The 18,072-nt window shown below is 40.2% G+C and overlaps 2 protein-coding genes across 8 annotated transcripts in view; one reads left to right on the forward strand and one right to left on the reverse strand.

Annotated features, from left to right (window-relative positions):
• The first annotated feature begins 1,772 nt into the window (after positions 1 to 1,772).
• Positions 1,773 to 10,918, forward strand: gal3st4 (galactose-3-O-sulfotransferase 4). Of its 4 annotated transcripts, none has more exons than XM_028429259.1 (4): positions 1,773 to 1,860; positions 6,088 to 6,204; positions 6,435 to 6,735; positions 7,231 to 10,918. In XM_028429259.1, the coding sequence occupies exons 2-4, from the start codon at positions 6,089 to 6,091 to the stop codon at positions 8,326 to 8,328; spliced, it is 1,515 nt and encodes a 504-aa protein (XP_028285060.1). In that variant the 5' UTR covers positions 1,773 to 1,860; position 6,088; the 3' UTR covers positions 8,329 to 10,918. The 4 variants fall into 4 exon arrangements, with proteins under 4 accessions (XP_028285060.1, XP_028285061.1, XP_028285059.1 ...); XM_028429260.1 differs by having other exon boundaries at positions 1,806 to 1,860; positions 5,930 to 6,204; XM_028429258.1 differs by lacking the exon at positions 1,773 to 1,860 and adding an exon at positions 3,851 to 4,102 and having other exon boundaries at positions 5,930 to 6,204.
• A 1,891-nt stretch (positions 10,919 to 12,809) lies between these two features.
• The window catches only part of zanl (zonadhesin, like), a 30,876-nt gene continuing 25,613 nt past the window's right edge, over positions 12,810 to 18,072 (reverse strand). For 3 of the 4 annotated variants that reach the window (XM_028429668.1, XM_028429670.1, XM_028429667.1), the window contains 15 exons: positions 17,627 to 17,898; positions 17,335 to 17,543; positions 16,789 to 16,933; positions 16,460 to 16,707; positions 16,257 to 16,386; positions 15,964 to 16,165; positions 15,631 to 15,792; positions 15,353 to 15,483; positions 14,908 to 15,110; positions 14,531 to 14,666; positions 14,290 to 14,427; positions 13,994 to 14,087; positions 13,352 to 13,396; positions 13,127 to 13,170; positions 12,810 to 12,995 (listed from right to left, as the gene is read on the reverse strand). In XM_028429668.1, the coding sequence (XP_028285469.1) occupies positions 12,940 to 12,995; positions 13,127 to 13,170; positions 13,352 to 13,396; positions 13,994 to 14,087; positions 14,290 to 14,427; positions 14,531 to 14,666; positions 14,908 to 15,110; positions 15,353 to 15,483; positions 15,631 to 15,792; positions 15,964 to 16,165; positions 16,257 to 16,386; positions 16,460 to 16,707; positions 16,789 to 16,933; positions 17,335 to 17,543; positions 17,627 to 17,898 (2,215 nt within the window). In that variant the 3' untranslated portion in view covers positions 12,810 to 12,939. The remainder of the gene's footprint in view (positions 12,996 to 13,126; positions 13,171 to 13,351; positions 13,397 to 13,993; positions 14,088 to 14,289; positions 14,428 to 14,530; positions 14,667 to 14,907; positions 15,111 to 15,352; positions 15,484 to 15,630; positions 15,793 to 15,963; positions 16,166 to 16,256; positions 16,387 to 16,459; positions 16,708 to 16,788; positions 16,934 to 17,334; positions 17,544 to 17,626; positions 17,899 to 18,072) is intronic. The other variant, XM_028429669.1, reaches the window with a different exon arrangement.

The raw sequence follows: 18,072 nt of genomic DNA on the forward strand, positions 1-18,072 counted from the left end.
AATGAATAGTATAGAAAAACACAACAACCTGCCAAGTAACACATACATTAACATTCCATATACAATTCTAACAAAATAATGCACTTTGTAGTGTTTGTAGTGTAGTGTAGCACAGTTATGACACTACAAAGTCGGTGTCCTTGGTGGAATGAATCTCAGGATACTGTGGGGTTCCTCGAGGCAGCAGGAACTGGGTTCTTCAAGGGAAGGGAGAGGGCAGCTGATGATTTTATGGTGCTGTTGACCCACTAGAGCACCTTCCTCTTGTCACTGTACAGCTGGGAAACCACACACATATGCACTAAGCCAGGATTTTGTGTGATGTACTTCCTAAGGACCCTCAGAAAGTAATTTGCTTTACCAGTGCTGTTTGCTGTCCAGGTCAGATCTTCCTTTATTTGGACACAAGTCTGGTACTCTTTCCACCAAGATCCTGGTAATGAACGGACTGGATGTTTTTTTTTTCTCCTGAAGTCTGAAAGGGTGTAGAGTAATGGGCTCAAGAAATATTGATTTTTTTTTACCATGAATATTATTAATAGATTAAAGCTGCAAGCAGCATTGCGGACCCTCACACACCTCGTCCCCCCACACCACGCTGTCTCCTCTCCTATGCTCTCCTCTCTTCTCATTTCCAGAGACGTACAACAAACACATGTTTACAACAGAAATTTCCTACTGCCAGTCGGTGGCGCTGTGACGGTATCATCCTATTAGCATATATATCTGTTCAGACTCGGGTCCATAGCAGTACTGTAAGATTTTGTCCACATTGCATGAAGTATGTTGGTGGTACTGCAGAAAATATGTACACAGTTAAATACAGAAATATTTAGCTGAATAAATTGTGAGCTATCCTTACAAGCACCTTTTTCCTCTGGTCTTATAGTGACAGTATTTTCCTTGCTGAATTGGGTTGTTAGCTGTGTCCAAAGCCAGCCTGGAGAAGTGGATTGTACTTTGTCAGGCCTTTATCTTCAGACCTGTCCAACTTGTGAGTCCCACTTGAAGACTAAGCTTCTGCTGGTATAGCACTGAGGCATGCAATCCCCCTGACCACTATAAGGTGGCGATCCCTCAGGGGAAAACTGAAACATAAACATGAAATAAATAAAATATCCTTAATCCAGATTTTATTCATCAACAACATAACATTTATCTGGATGGTCTCATCATGTAATGTTTTCTGTTTTTTTATTATTTGTTTGTTTTATTTGTATTTTTTTTAAAGCACTCTACTCATGTCGACTTTACAACCACAGTCTCCTATTTCCCTTTGCAAAAACTTTCACAAAAAATGGATACATTGCAGTGTCCTGCTAAAGCTGGAGTGGCAAAAGTGCCCCTTCTTGTCGGACTTTTCCGCTACCGATGATAATTTTGTCAATACGTAATATATTAATTTTGTGAGTATATTAACATGTGCTTTCTCAACTCCTAAAAATTTTATTTGAGGGGGCACTGCACCCTCTTGCCTCTGCCTAGAACCGGCCTCGTATATCAACAAAATAATTGCTGACTAAGCAACCTGTAGACCTTCAGTAACATTTTTACTTACTATTTATGTAAGCTATGTAGTCTTATAATACAATGTATGAACATAATAACTCATTTAACTTATTTAATTAGCTAAACTGTGTAGTGTTGTTTCGTTTGTTCCCGCGTGTGTCTTATCAGATAAGGGACCTGCTCGCAAACTCGACCACGTGACCAGCCAAAACAAACCAGGTCATCAGCGTTACGACGTCATTTACGGTAATAGGAGGAGCACGCTGAAATCAGCTGCGGAGCTACTGTATGTGATGCACATCCTTCTCATCAAAAAACTTCATTGGTATCCAGCAGATTTGGAATCATAAGGTAAGTCTGTTTTACATTCCTTTATTCTTTCCGCTTGGCAGCAGGGTCACTGCTGAAAAAACAAAATAAATGTATTGAATGGATTTAAAGCTTAACTTGTTAAGTGTCCTAGTAACTTAGGCTACTCGATATTTGTACATTAACCTTATAACACTTCTTGTCACATAAAGTCAAAATTTGAATTAATGCAAAAAAGGGACAATTGGGTTACTTTTTATATGTGCAAAGCCTTTATCTCTGTAGTGGTCAGCTAGAAATGCTCAAGTATGTAGGACTTCTGTCGGCCTATTATCCAGACAGTTTGCTAATCCTTTTTTGACCCTGCAGCATTAACCTGCCTGACTGGGCAGGTTAGTCTCCACTAGGTTACCGGATGTGAAAAGAACCTAGTCATTAAATCTCTTAGCACAGAGCACAGAGTAGTGCATGAATAGCTCCCATAGGAAGTCAAATACCAAAAGGAAACCACAAGACCAAAAGATCTTTCTCACTGATGACTAGTTGTTTACTGCAATATAAAGTCCTGCATCTCTGTAGAAACAGCAAATTCATAACAGTAGTAGAGCATGAGTAGAGAGAACTCTGGGGAGTGCCCATTACTTTTTCTATAGTTGGTTTCAGCCTTCAGGTCATACAATTTTATTATGCTGCTATAAAAAGAATAATACAAAACAATTTGAAGCTTGCATGTCCCTCTCCAAAATAATGTAACCACACATTGCAGCTTTGCAGACCACAACTGTGAATAAGACAAAATCCCATTGATGAAATGTACTGGCACGTGTAAAACAAGCATGATTGTGTAAACAGAGCTTGAGTTTAACACATTTGCTGAAAGAGAATGTACCAATTTCATTGCTGTAATGGCATGTGCAGCCACTGGATGGTGTCGTTTGATGACATGAAACTGTTGAATGCTCTGTCACTATTTTCAAAAGTATTGTGAAAGCTACACACTAATGACATTATCCTGTATATTATTTATGCAAAAATACACTTTATTGTAGAATTAGTGCCTTGATGTATCAGCTGAGATGAACCAACAGCAGCCTTTTGTGTTTTTGAGTAAGTGTCTTAAGTTGGACCATATGGATGTGGGGGAGGTGAAGGAGACTGGTCTGGAGCAGCTGGTACTGTTCTGCTTAACAGAGGACACCAGTTAGAATGATAAGAAGCTTTACCTCTAAATTTCGAACCAGAGTTACCCCTTGCAGATCAGGATACTAACTATTTTTTGTCACGTTACTGGTCAATAATAATTTTCAGGTGTGCAGTTTATTGAGACTTGTAAAATGTGATTGTGTGATGACTTTCTCTGGCCACTTTAATGCACTAATACTTAAATAATAATAGATGTTGAAAGGCTGCACATTTCTCCTTCTGTAGACCCTACCACACAAAGAACCCTCTGCTGAAACCCTTCAATGTAGCAAATGTACAGAAAGCAGTAGGAAAACTTTCTGATGACTTAACGCCTCAGTAACTTTGTGACCCACCCATTTATTTCTCTGGATGCCTTTATATCAGCACGTGTGACATCAGACACAAAAGCCTTGCTTTGTTTAGCTAAAAGAAATGTAACAAAACCACAGCGGAAATGCGCCCACTCCACCCCTTCAAAATAAAACCATTCATGTTGTCGCTGGAAAGACAATCTATGGTAGATGTGCCGGGACAAGGAACACCCCCCCACACACATGCGCTATTTCACTAAGCCTGTCGGTTTAGATACAGTTTAGATAAAATAATAACTAATACTAATAAAAGGGTTAATCACTTTTCATTTTTCAAAAAAAAAAAAAAATACAAAAAGTAAGCGAACCTTATGGTTCGCCTCTGCCTCGGACCTTTTTGTGGTTTGTCCGGGTGTACGCTTTTATTTTGATAGCATCCGGAAAAGAAAAAAAAAAATATATATATATATATATATATATATATACATATATATATATATTATTCTCTTTCGCTCTCCTTTAACGGACCGTGTGTCTTTGCCCTCGGCGGAATGGCCTCTTAGTGCACATAAAGAGAATTTTAGGCTCAGCACTGAAAGGGACACCAGCAGATCTAAGCTCCGCGGCGCTCCGCTAGGTTGTTCCGAATCTATGGCCTTATCTTTACCGGCGGGAGATCAGCTGCATCTGAAGCCTTCGAGATGCTCCTTGCTCTCTGCAGCTGTACAATAACAACGTCACCGTTACCGGCCAGGGGACACCACTATGTTTTTCAGACGGAGAGCAAGGTAATGATATTAGCAGCCTAGCAGAAAGCCATGAGATGAAAAAAAGGGCGAATACATCCATTAGCAAAACCGGGATGCAGTGATTGTGGTGTAGCCTAACAAAGGCGGCGCTGTGCTGTCCCTGCAGAGAAAGAAAGAAAAGATGTAGGTGGAGGGCTCTGAGGCACTCAAAGGCCTTTCTCTTAATATTTAGTGGGCCCATGGCCTGTGTTTCTTTGTGTTGTGTTGTGGTGGCTGTGTGCGGTATACGGCCCATTTTGTTGCATGTGTACACCCATCAGCTTCTGCTTGCCAGATGTTTGAATTGTCTTTCTTTCTTTCAGTGTTCAGTTGTAGGTCAGATTCAGGGAGAGTAGTTGTGTTCCTTCGTTTTGTACCATGGTGTCTCCTTCAGGAAGTGTTATTTACCTGTATTACACAGTCTGGCCTATTATACTTAAAGATGGTAATTAACTAATCGTTTCAGTTGAAACAATTTGGTATGTCTGTAGTGTCAGACTACAAACAATTAGCCTTCATAAAATATGTTAGTGTTCTAAATGAATTTTAATTGTAAAAGTAAAATACCAGTGTTCTCATCTCATCTTATTTTTCTAAATGATAGCAGCACTGGCTTCTTGAGTGAATCAAACCAAATCATTTGTGTTAATAACATATGGACACATCTAAACTGTTATTAATATTACCAGGGAAGTATTTGACTGTTCCCTGTCCACAGCCTCCCATGGTAGTGTACTATAGTGAGCGATGCTCATTAGTGGGTCTTCCAGTTGAGTGATTAATGATAGATGACTCAGTTATGAGTGAAGCTGCAAACTCAAATTCCATCAAACATCAGAAACCTTCGCTATCAACAAATCTTGTGTCTTCAACCTCAGTCATCTTTCTAACCCAGGTGTTGTAACATTGACTTAATCTAAAATGACCAAAATCTGTCGGTTACAGCTTTGGCACAGAGATGATGTTATACAGTCTTATGGCATGAGGCAGGAAGGATTTCCTGTAACGATCTGTGTGACAACGAAGCTGTCTAAGCCTCTTGGAAAAGGCGCTCCGTTGTCTGTCCAGTACAGAGAGGGTGTTCGGTGTTATCCATGATAGATAACAGTTTGTTCAGTGTCTTCTTCTCCACGACTGCTTCAAACGTCTCCTGTCTGCAGCCAATGACAGAGCCAGCCCTCCTGATCAGTTTGTTCAGTCTGTTGGTTTCACTGGCTACAATAAATAAAACATGTTTCTTTAGGATTAGATGATAATCGCATTTCAATAAAACTTGAAAAATTTTGACTAATTTCTTGAGAAAGTGAGCAATTATTTCGAAAACACTACTCTGTCTCTGGTTGATATACTCTGACTCTGAATAGTGTACACTATACACACTACTGCAACAACAATCTCTACATTTGTTGCTGTGTTCTTGCATCCCTTTGTCTAGACTTTAGTCTCAGTATTCATTTTAATACTCATATGGCCTTTGTTCACATTCTATCTTTTATACTGACACAGTTGGAAGTAGTTGACTGTTAAAAATCATCTTCATTAGCTAGAGGTTCATCCAGACTTTGGGTGGGGATGTACAGTATATGAGGACTGCAGTAGGCTATGTCTGAATATTTTCAGATTACCTTCTACTCTGTGATGACAATGATGTAAGTCATGTTTCATTCTTCTCACTTAGATGTCTCATTGTGTCTCCCCCTCTTTTCATCTCTCTTACCCCCACCACTTTCCCACCCACTGTTTCCATTCTTCATCCCCTTTTTTAATATGACATTATCTCCTCCCTTTCCTAACATCATCCATCCATCCATCCATCCATTCAATCAGCTTCTGTCTTTCTCTTCCCTCTTTCTCTTTCTATCATTTCCTTCGTTTTGACATCTTCTTTTGTAAACCATCCTAATCATAATCTTCCACCTCCCCTCTTCCTGATTCTTTGCCTAACCTTTTTTCCAACCCACCTTTTTCCCTATCCATACTCTCAGGATGTTGCGATGGCTAATATGTGGTAGGTTGGGTCCAGTTTGGCTGTGGAAAGCCCTGCTGCTGTTTGTGGCCATCGCGTTTGCTGGACAACTGCTGGGGGTCATCTTCAACAAGAGGTAAAGTGCTGTAATTTACAGTTCCACCACAATGTTCTACTGTTATAACCTGTATATAATCTGACTTTAAAAGTGGTTTCTGGTTGCTTGTTAAATGCTGCACTTTCTAATGCTGTATAAACTACATAATAACCATGTGCAATTAACTGTTAATAAACAAGCTCTAAGAATAAAAAAGTGTTCATTCAAATGTCATCTGAAGTTAAAATGTTCCTTTTCTACCACTCTAGCAATGTCCAGCCAGCTGCTCGCACCATCTTCTCAGCTCCTGATGGTCAGGGGCCATCTCTAGGCTCCTGTCAACCTCATGCCCACATCATGTTCCTCAAGACCCACAAGACAGCCAGCAGCACTGTGCTCAACATGCTGTACCGCTTTGGCGAAGAGCGGAACCTCCGCTTTGCCCTGCCACTGGGTTACCAGCTGGGCTACCCGCTGCCCTTCAATGCACACAGGGTCAAAGGGTATCGAGGTCCTAGAGCTGTGCAATTCGACATCATGGGCAATCACATGAGATTTAATAAGCCAGAGGTGAGTTTTTCCAGAAGAGGAAAGAGGGAAATATATTAATGTAGAGAAGATTGAAACAAGGCGTCTGGACTTGTAGAGTTTTCTTGAAGACGTTTCGCTGCTCATCCAAGCAGCTTCATCAGTTCAGAACAAAACTGATGAAGCAGTGAAACGCATGATGACCTGGATGACTGAGAATCTTCATCAACATGAAGTATATTAATAATAGCTTGACATTATAATGATGGTCATAGAATATTCTGCAGTCACATAGATACATTTTAAAGTTAGGAACCATTAACAAAAATCAAACAGATCAGATCATCCAGCGAACTGCATTATTATTGGTGTCTTGGTGTTTGTATATAACCAGGAGCGAGTGAAGAGAAGCTTAAATGGGAGAAATATGACCCACTTTGCAGGATCCTGTCAGTACTCTGGCTGCTGTATTCTGGATCAATACATAAAAAAATTACCTAACCTTTCTGACCAAGATCTTTTTCTTTTTCTCTTTAGGTAGAAAAGGTGATGCCTGAAGACACGTTCTACTTTTCTATAATCAGGGACCCGGTTGCCCTGGCAGAGTCCTCCTTCGCTTATTACAAAGAAGTAGCACCTGCTTTTCGAAAAGCTAAAGGGTTGGGTGACTTTGCTGATGACCCTAAGAAGTACTACGACCCTCGTCTCCGCAACAACCACTATGCCCGCAATCTGCTGTGGTTTGACTTTGGCATGGACCACAATGCTAATTTCTCTGTGGCACTAGCTCGACATGGTGAGGCCATGATTCGCCGCACTTTCAAGCTGATTCTAGTCTCAGAGTACTTTGACCAGTCCATGATCTTGCTAAGACATGCCCTCTGCTGGCCACTGGATGCTATAGTCTCATTCAGTCTTAATGCTCGACAGCAGAAACCCAGCACCTTGGGGGGGATAGGTGGGAGCTGGGTGGGAAAAGCAGTAGCAGCGGCTGGAGTTGGTGTCAAAGCTGGACTTTCACAAGCCAAGACACCACCCAATCTGTCCCTAACAGAGGATCAACGGGAAAAGCTGCGTCAGTGGAATGCCTTAGATTGGTACATTTATAAAGCCTTTAACCTGTCCTTCTGGGAAGAAATCAACAGGTTTGGCCATGCCCGGATGGAACAAGAAGTGTCTATTCTCAGAACACGACGGGAAGAACTGGCTCGGGTTTGTCTCAGGGATGGTGGGAAACCTGTAGAGGCACACCGGATCCGAGACAAAAATATCAGACCCTTCCAGAGTGGATTAGTGAAGATTCTTGGCTATGAGCTCCAGCCTGGGCTCGACAATTCCACAAGGATGGCCTGTCTAAGGATGATCAGACCTGAGATCCAATACAAAGACTTGTTAGATGCTAAACAGTTCCCACGTGCTCCTGCTATCCAAGCTCCACCAGGACAACAGGGATCAATGGTAGCAGGGGGTGGGGCTTTTTTAAGACAAGACTCGTCCCGGACAGTAGAAAAATCGGTTGGTGCAGAAGCAGGCGGGAGGACAGTGGAGGAGGTAGGGGAGAACTGGGATGGAAGCCGTTTAATGAAGAGCAACCAGACTTTTAAGCAAAGGCAAGAAAAAGGAAGATTAAGATAGGTAAGGTTCTGTAAAATAGGACCTTCATTTCAAATAGATGGACAAATGAAACTGAGCTGAGTTTTGTTTACATGTGAGAAAAAAAAGTGGCGCTGCATTTTTCTCCACTTTTGCTTGTTTTCCTAAATACTCTTTCTGATTATGGTTAATGTAATCAATGTGGACTGTGATATTTTCATGGCTGCAATAACAGGGGAGGAAGGGTATGTTCTGTTTGTTTTTTTAAAAATGGAGAAAAACTCTGTCAGTGCTGTCAGTGTTTTATCTCGACAGGGATGTGGCAGCATGTTCATTGTATTGTGAAAAGGTACAGTCAGGACCAGTTTGTGTTTCTCATATAGTACCATTACGCTAAGCTAAGCATCCAAGCCATGCCATGCCAAGAGAGGTGGGATGTTCTAGTAAATCCTGTGAAATATTGAAGCATGCATTTAGATCCATGGCTGGGCTGCTGAAGACAACATTAAAGAAATAACAGTACATCTCAGGTAGATGGTTCTGTGGAACTACCATCTGGAAAGTTAGGATATCTCAGAGGGAAGATATAACCAAGCAACCAGTTTTAAACAAAATTCAAGTAATGTGAACCAAAGGTCATGATGCAATGTTTTGTTGTAGTAGTGTAGTTCCAACTGTATGAATAATGCATGCCTACCAATGAAAATACTGAAAATATAATATCAAATAAACACTACAATTACAATAGGGCCTTCGCACCACTCGGTGCTCGGGCTCTAAATATGTAAACTGAAATAGAGCCGGGTCTTTGCAGAATGCTGGAAAACACAGAGGCACATTACCTATTATTTTATCACACTTTGTCATACACAGATTTTTGCGGATTTCTTTTTTACTTCCTGGAATTTTGAACAACAAACTTGCAAAGATGTTTTTTTTCTAGCATCCTAAAAAGTTTCGCAGCTTTGAAGAGTAAATATTCTGTCTGCTTATTTGTGACCTATGTTTCTCAGCATAATCAAAAAGGGTACTTGGTAGAATGAAACATATTTATTATATTTATTGTTATTTGTCTATATTGATTTTCCTTGCGGATAAATGCATTTTCACACAAAACAATTTGTACATTTATGTAGTATACAATATACAAAGGTATTAAAAACCTGCTATTTCTTTCCACCAAGGAGGTAGAGATTCTGTTCTGTAGAAATTAGATCACACAGCAAGCAGAATTTTATTTTTGCATGAAGTACACTACTTATGTTTGCATATGATTACTGGGTTAGACAAATAGATGCTTAACTCTGCTCAGATTTAATGGAAATACATGAGAAGCACAAACTGTATTTAGCACTAATTGTTAATATGATGGAAAGCTTTGGGCTAAGTATTGAGCCCTGTCTGTGAACACTAACCTGAACAGCATTCTGAAATATTTTAATGTCACAACAAAAAGGATCCGAGGCCTCTGTCCTCTGTCTTTGATGCTCACTAGTGTGGCGAGGCTGGTCCCCATTTGGGCATATTCTTTAAAAAAACAGCTAGAGAAGAGGGATTGTATCCACCTGTCTATTAGACAAATTGTCACGGAGGTCTTTCACCATCATGATGTGATTATATTAAAGTTTATATTAATCTCAGAGTTGCTGCACCTCTGTAAGATTCACTAGAGTTGGACCAACTTAACAAATAGCAACTCATTCAAATAATGAACACAACATGTTTCCATCAGCTGGTGCAGATTCTAGTCCTTCAGAGTCAGGGAGGATCAACATAATAATAAGGCAAAGGGCCAGTTCTCCTTTTATTTCAGGTCATTGTGAGTCCTTTGCCTTTATTATGTGCTGTTGCCTGTCTTCCCTCTCTTCTTCCCTCCTTCTCCCCACCCTGTTCCTGTCCTTTTTGTGTGCACTGTCTTGTTTGGCTGTGCTTAACTTCACTTGATTTTGGGTGTGTCATTCTGGAGCCCATAGGCACTTTTTTTTAGCTTGCCATGTTTTTACTTGTCTGTCATTGGCTTACCATAACACCAGGCTTTGTTTCACTCTATTTCACAAATACTAAACATGTTTAAAGAGAACAACTTTTTTAAAAAAGTTAAGACTAAAACACATGAGTACATGATTTTATCTGCCAGCTGTACCCAACTCATTGGATGTGATTGGTTACCACATGTCAATTACATTAATAATCAACCCAAAAATTGTTTTATAAGGGACAACATCCAAGAAGAATTCTTCTAAGAATAAAACATCGGCAATGTGTAACTGATACGCAAAAATACCAGACATTCTCTCATTTCTTTTACCAGTATCAGAACTGATTTTCTTACCTCTTACCTCAGGATCTTAGCAGTGCTCTGTGTTCATCTCTATGTGTGACATCTCAAAGATCTCTCAAAAATGTATGACTACATGCAGATTCTCATTTGGTGACTCACATAAAGATGTATGTGTATATACCGTACTCATCATTGTTAGGACTGGGCACAGCTCCAGATTCACATTGTTGACAGCAAAACTGATTTTTTTTTAAAGAAAATAATATTGAACAGCAGTTGTTTGCATTAAAAGATGATCTCACTGACCTACAACACACTTTCTGTCATTATAAAATCAGAATTGTATCCGTATGAAGTATGGGTGTTTTTCTTCTGTTTTGCTTGTACTGAGATCTTTCAATCCAGGTTCTACCTCAGACCACTGAAGCAAAGATACTAATACAAAATTAGAATCTTCTGCTGATACTGACATAATTCACTGATAAGATATCATATCAAGATAAGATAAAATGATGAAGATCTGGATTCCAGATAAACAACGAATGTGCTCAAGAAAAAAAGCTCTGGGGTCAATATTAAAGGTAGGGTAGGAGATTTCATTCTGATGCACTTTTTGTTAAATTAGTGTAACATCTCTTTACAATCTGATAGCAACCAATTAGTTTGTCAGTTTCACATTAAAACTAAGAATATTAATCTGGAAGCAATAAAATGCTAAAAACATAAGCCAATCCTCCGGGACGACCCTGCACGGACTATTGGCTGGTTGTCACTCTCTTCCTGCTCTGTGTGCACCAGAGGTACGTGCATGATGGTCCAAGTCACAGAACACAGCTCGTCTAATGCACATCCATGTGATTGGGAGGTGTGGCTTCAGGGTGAGCTCCAAGAGGCGTGTGTTTACTTTCGAAATCTGGCTGACTCACTGAGTTTTCAAAATCTCCTACCCTACCTTTAAAATTCACACACTTGCTAGTTCATGTAGTAAAATCAGATTGGATCTGAATCAAAGGTTGATTGGTGGATCTCTTTTCACTATATTAAGTGTTTCTACTTCTATCAAAACCCAACTTGGCACTGTACAGCACAGAGATCCCTCACTGCATTTGCTAGCAACAAATGGCTTTTTGAAGGAATTGTGCCAACACTACAGGACTTCGTAGAGTGACATTTTATTGTTTTTTTTTATGGTGAAACACATGAATATGGCACCTGCAATCACAACTGAACAATCGTTTGCAAACATCCTTTCTATTCTATTTTAAGGACATTTCTAGCTGAACATGTTGTGCATAGTACAGAAGAATGCAGACAGAGCTGGACTTGTGTAAAACCTCTTTAAATCAGTAACAGGTCAAAAAAAGCAGAACCTCTCGTACAAAATATGATAAATCATGGTCATCATCTCATTAGAGCAGTTTCTATCTCTGTTGTTCTCACTATCGTGGCAGGAAGTACACACTGTAAATCTCAAGTTTACAGAACAGAAAAGATATGATAAGATATGATTCATAAGGCATTAGTGAACTCACTTGAAACTGTGTATTTTGTTAAACTTTGTAGTAAACCACCACTTTCTGTTTTGTTGTACTGAATAAACCAATATTTGTACTCCACCAGCTGTATAGTAGATTTGGTAGCTGCATCTTGCAAGAAATGGCAAGCTCCATGAGAGCAGGTATTGTCACATTCCAAATACCCCACTACTTCCGCACACACACCATCACTGACATGCAACAGCTTGTAGCGAGCCATTATTGTAGTCATAATCATCAGCATTACATTGTGGTCAATCCAGACACTCTAACTGAAGTAGCATTTTTATACTGAGAAATCACCTTTTGGTCCATTAGCCTATATATATATATATGCATGTATATATGTAGTTTAACATGTGATTTTTAGTCAATTTTCCTAATTAAAAAAATTAAATGTTTATCCAATCTTAATACAATATAATCCCAATACAAATCTAAAAGTCACCTTTCCTTAACTGCAAATCAGCTAATAGATTATTATGCACTATTGCAATTACAGATAAAGTCTTTTCAGTTTAACCCATATTTACATCTTCACTTGTTAAAGCATGCATTTTTTTCCCATTAGGTAACAGCTAAAAAAATGGAACTGAACTTCATCTGCAGTGGTATTGAATGTGTAATGGTGGACGTTTCAACAATGACAAAGCACACGGTTGCATTTTTTTGTACGCATTTCATACACTTTATACAAGGCACACACATAGTTGAACTATTCTTTTAATCAAAAACATACATTAAAAGTATAAGTTAAAACCAGGTCATTTAACATTTTAACATTTATTCTTCTCTGAATAAAAACATCACAAAGAACTGTTGCTTGAAAGTTTGTAATCACATAGATGTCACTTTTTCATTTCTTTGGTCATCAATGTTTGAATATGGAACACCTAAGACAAAACATACAGCAAAGGTTAGGACTTCCTAAACAGACACTATCAACACTGACACAAACAGTCTAGATGACTGATTATTATTATAGAAAGATTATATAAGTGTATTCTTAATGATTCATTCTTACCTGTTGATTTCATCCTGAGCTTTTTCTCCTTATTTTTCTGTTTGCTGTGGAGAGGAAAAAACTGAGGTGAGACTTGTCAAAATTACCCTGATTAACACATTCTGACAATAGCCAAGAGTACAGGAAATTAATTGAAGTGAGAAGACAGTCAACCAGACAGCCCTTTCCCTTCCCAGTGCTGACAAAGTATACTCCCAGAAAAAAAGGTGATGAATATTCTCTCACCCACTGGGAGGTGACTGCTGCTTCTGAATTACATAAACTTGTGACCTGGAAAGAAAATGAAACTTTTTTTCTCACTCGTCACATCATTGCTGCCAAAATGAGTAATTCAAAAACTAACAACCTGTTGTAAAATTTAGACAACTGGATTCATAGCTTTGTCTCATTTTGACATTTCACCACTACCCGAGTGGCTTCCTCAGTTCTACTGCTGTTCAGGTGGGTCTATGCAATCTAGTCTAAGCAGCCCAGTTGCAGTGAAGAATGATCTGATCTCTACATTGGTGAAACCAAACAACCACTTCACAAACGAGTGGCACGGAACAGGAGAGCCACCGCCTCAGGACAAGATTCAGCAGTCCATCCAAACCTACTATTAACCACAATAGGGACTTAAGTCATGTGAGCTTCACTATGGATCCATCTACAGAGGAAGCCACTCGAGGAGTGTTGAAACATCTTTAGAAAATCGATTTTTTTTTTCTAAATTGAGCCCTAAATTGAGCAGACCCACTCTTACAATATAATGAATAGATAGGTTCATCAGCACTTAGTTCGGATGAACAAGTCCAGAGGCAGGGTGATGACCCCCGCAAATATCTGTCATACACAAGCACACATAAAAAAGGATCTCTTAACACTTACTTGGCTTTGCTTCTGCAAACACACACAATGGTGGTCACAATAATGATGACAGTCACAACAACCAAGACCGCAATCAGGATAATCCACTTGGTTTCTATAATAAAAAACAAATTACATTACAAGCTAGTATCATGCATGCTGAGATTTTACTTTAGTAAAAATATTCATTCTATTTTTAGGTTTTGTGACTGATCAGTCTACTGAATCTAGTTACAAAATCTCAGAAGTCTGAGTTCTTGTGTACATTGTCAGCTTTTTTCATTCCCCGAATGAAGTAAAGTTTGAACAGCCCATACCTAGTCCTCCACTGGGTGTTCTCTCCACCTCACAGTTTTTGCCTTCAAAACCATCTGCACACTGACAGGTGTATGTGTTGTTGGTGGCCTCTGTGCATGTTCCTCCATTCTGACAGGGGTAGGAAAGGCAGGGGCTTGCTGCAACCACAGAACAAAATATTTTTATGACCCAAGTAAAAAGAATGAGAGAGAATGGGTCAGACCTTGTGAGTTTACACATAGACACACATCACACACACACCTCTGTAGCAGTCACGCTTGAAGTCGTAGATGGTACAGACATAACCGTTCTGGCAGGTCTTGGGCTGGCAGACAGCGCCGGTGCTTGTGCATTCACAGGTCTGAGAACAATCTTCGGTCACAAATGTCTCTTTCAGCTGTAGGATGACGTGAGAGGAAAAGATGAAACAAGATACTAAGTAATACTAACAAATAATAATTTTCTGTAAATAATGTCTTTACTGTTTATTTTTTACCGAGGTATATGTTTAGTATGCTGAGTGCCTGTATATTGCTGCTGCAATAGCAAAATTTCCCAGCTTGGGATGAATAAAGTACCATACTTCTATTCTATTCTATTCTATTCTATTCTATTCTATTCTATTCTAGGTTACTTACAGGGTAATATCTGTTGAGGAAGGTGCAGCCACACTGTGTGTACGGCACACAGATTCCTTCACTCATGACAAAACCTTGGGCACACTGGCAACCCTCCATACAGGAGGTGGTGTCACACTCAGAGGGGGCAGACAGGTCGGCACAGGAAGAGGGGCAAGGTGACATACAGGCGGAGTAAGTGCTATTGGCACCACAGGCGAGGACTAAAAGAGAGAGAGAGAAGTCAAAATCCTGCCTGATATGTATATGTATTGTAAACCTGGTGATAAAAAGCTGCTGAACAACTTCAATGAAATAAAAATAAATTGCAGACTAAAAATAGTCCAGCCTAAAGGTACAAATGCATAGACTAGTTAAGTAGTAATTTAAATGTGTTGCTGATATAAAATGATGCATTTGTGCTGTTCTATTAATGCACTGTGATTTGTTGTGCTCATCATCTTACCGCAGCCCAGCTGCTGCCTCCAGAATCCCAGTTTAACTCCTGCCTCCTGACAGGCTGCCGCATATGCTTCATAGCTGGCACAGCGCAGCTCTGAAACATGGCGCTCAGCACACAGGTCAAACACGCAGTCACTGTGGGGACAAATACAGGCATATTCGAAGCTTAAAAAAAGGTTGCTACCATGAGTATAGCATCATATACTATATATACTCCAGGGAAAACTGTACTTAATCTGTTCCCAAAGAACTGTTAGCAACAGTAAAACACAAACTACTCACTCCTGGTAGGCTTTGGGTAGTAGAGTTGCATGACAGGCAGCAAATGGTCCCTTGGAGTCAGACAGTGCACCACACTGAGTCACAGAGTTGTAGTCATTGAGCTCAGAAGAAGAACAGTCTGAAGTCTCAAAGCCTGAATCGGGATCAGTCTCAACCTCTCGCCTGGAAAGAGAAGAAACAGAGCTTTGTTAAAGTCACTGTCCAAACTGACTTTTATTTATGAGCTTGCCTATTGTAATCAATCACCATTTATAATAAAATGCTGTGGCTGATTGGTGCAATATGTATGTATTTGCTGCTGCACCTATAGTGATGACGTTAGTGTGGTCCTACCTGTGGACGTGGACAGTATTATGAAGGTCATAGATCTTTAATCCATCAACCTGTCGGTCACTGACCCTCCAGCTATCTCCAAAAGCATTAAGATCTCTGACCACAGTCCCATCTGGCTTCATGTATTCGTTTCTAGAGAGGCCATCATAGTTCCCACACAGTCCTCTGACAGAGTGCCTATAGGTGCTGGGGAGTATGATTTCTGAAATTCATGGACACAAAGGAGAGAAATTAATACATTGAAGCCAAAAAATGGCCTAATTAGTGAGGACAGAATTTTTCTTGTCTTTTACCTCCACGACTGCTGCCATCAAATCGTACAGTAAGTCCAAAATCAGTGGTGAGCTGGATCTGCCTAGAATTCATTGTGATGCTCAAACCACCAACTGGGTTAAGAGGAGGTGCTATACGCTCCCCGTTCACCTACAAGAGATACAGCATGATTGCAAGACACACGCAGAAAATGAATAGTGCATTTGTCAAATAAACTACATACCAGGACAGTCTTTTTCTGCAGGAACCGGACGTTGACACCATAAACATCAATATACATTTCATCCAGAAAGGACACCCTCTTATTGCCCCCACGCCTGATGTTCTTTCCCCTCACCACCAAGGGCTCCTGGGACTGCTGCAGGTTATGAGTCTGAGTCAGGACATAGGTATAGGGACCCTGGAAGTGATGGGTGAATCCATCAAAGGTTCTGTAGTGAGGATCCCCAGAGATGCTACACTTGTCAAACTCTAGGAGATGAGACACCAAATAAAAATATAGTAAGACTTAAATCTGTGTTATAAACTGAAAAATTAGAGGAGTGGACTCACTGGTGGGTTTGCAGTAAAGGTCTCCATTTTTGTCCAAGGTGCATACAGAGTTCATGTCACACCTGTGTTCTTTGCATGTGATTTTGCCACCAGGGTTACAAGTACATGACTGAGCACATTTATCTGTCAGCCATTTGTCTCCCACCTGTAAAAGAAAGATTTAATACATATACAGTGTTTAAATACAGCTCATACCACATTTAAAAAGTTGAAATAGTCATAAGCTAATCCAAGGATAAAAATCCTTGTCAGTTTTGGTGATCAAAAGTTATAGCGAATAATATAGTTGGTTTGCTGAACTGGCTAAAAACACTAGTTGTTTACCACATTAGCACTTCCTAACCAGTCAGTCAGCATGGATGGAGGATGTCTACAACCCAAGCTATACTTAAACTGCCTGAACTAATAGCTACATGGGACAGGTTTCTTGTTTAGTTCACTTTGTTTCACTTTTTTCACCTTTAGCTTTTAATATTATGAGTTTCTGTTTTTATTGTTGATGACATTCTAGGATACCGCATTTTGATCAAGTCCTACTTCACTCACATCATGATACTCCCTGTCTGAGTCCAGACAGCCACACTGATCCAGAGGAACACACTGGCCGTCACTGAGGACAAAGTTGGCATTACACTGGCAGCCTTCCACACAGGTGGTTGGAGGGAGGTGGCAGAAAATGGGGAAGAGGTCAGAGCAAGTCGAGGGGCAGGGGGCGGTGCAGTCTGAATAGTGGCTGTTGGGAGGGCAGGGTAGGGCTACAGAGAAAGAGAGGAACTGAGTATGTAAATACAGCATTAAGACCACAATCTGTGCTTTATTTAGTGTTGATGCAACTCACGACAGAAGGTGTTGTTTCTCCAGCTGATGGTGACTCCAGCACTCTGACAGGCCTGAGCATACGCCTCCACATTGTCACAGAGTGTTGCCTGCATGCCGTCATATTCACACATGTCATAGATGCAGTTACCCAGGAAAGCCTCAGGGGGAACCACAGAGTGGCAGGGTTTGAAGCTGACTGAAAGGATGGCCTCAGCACACTGAGCCTCAAACAGCTTTTCTTCTTCTGCGGTGCAGTTGGGGTGAATGTCTGGACGAGTGTCTGGCTGACAGCTACAGAGAAGAATGTTAATCACCGCGTTGGTCAGTCTCCAGGATGCTAGCTGATGAATAAACTTCTACTGTATTTGCTGGCTATATTAGTATGCATTTGAAGAAGTACTCACTGGAAAAGTCTGAAAAACTCAAAGGCTTTAAAGACTGTTATGAAATATTGATTGATGACCT

This window comes from Parambassis ranga, chromosome 18 (assembly GCF_900634625.1).
Source record: "Parambassis ranga chromosome 18, fParRan2.1, whole genome shotgun sequence".
NCBI classification, from domain to species: Eukaryota; Metazoa; Chordata; class Actinopteri; family Ambassidae; genus Parambassis; species Parambassis ranga.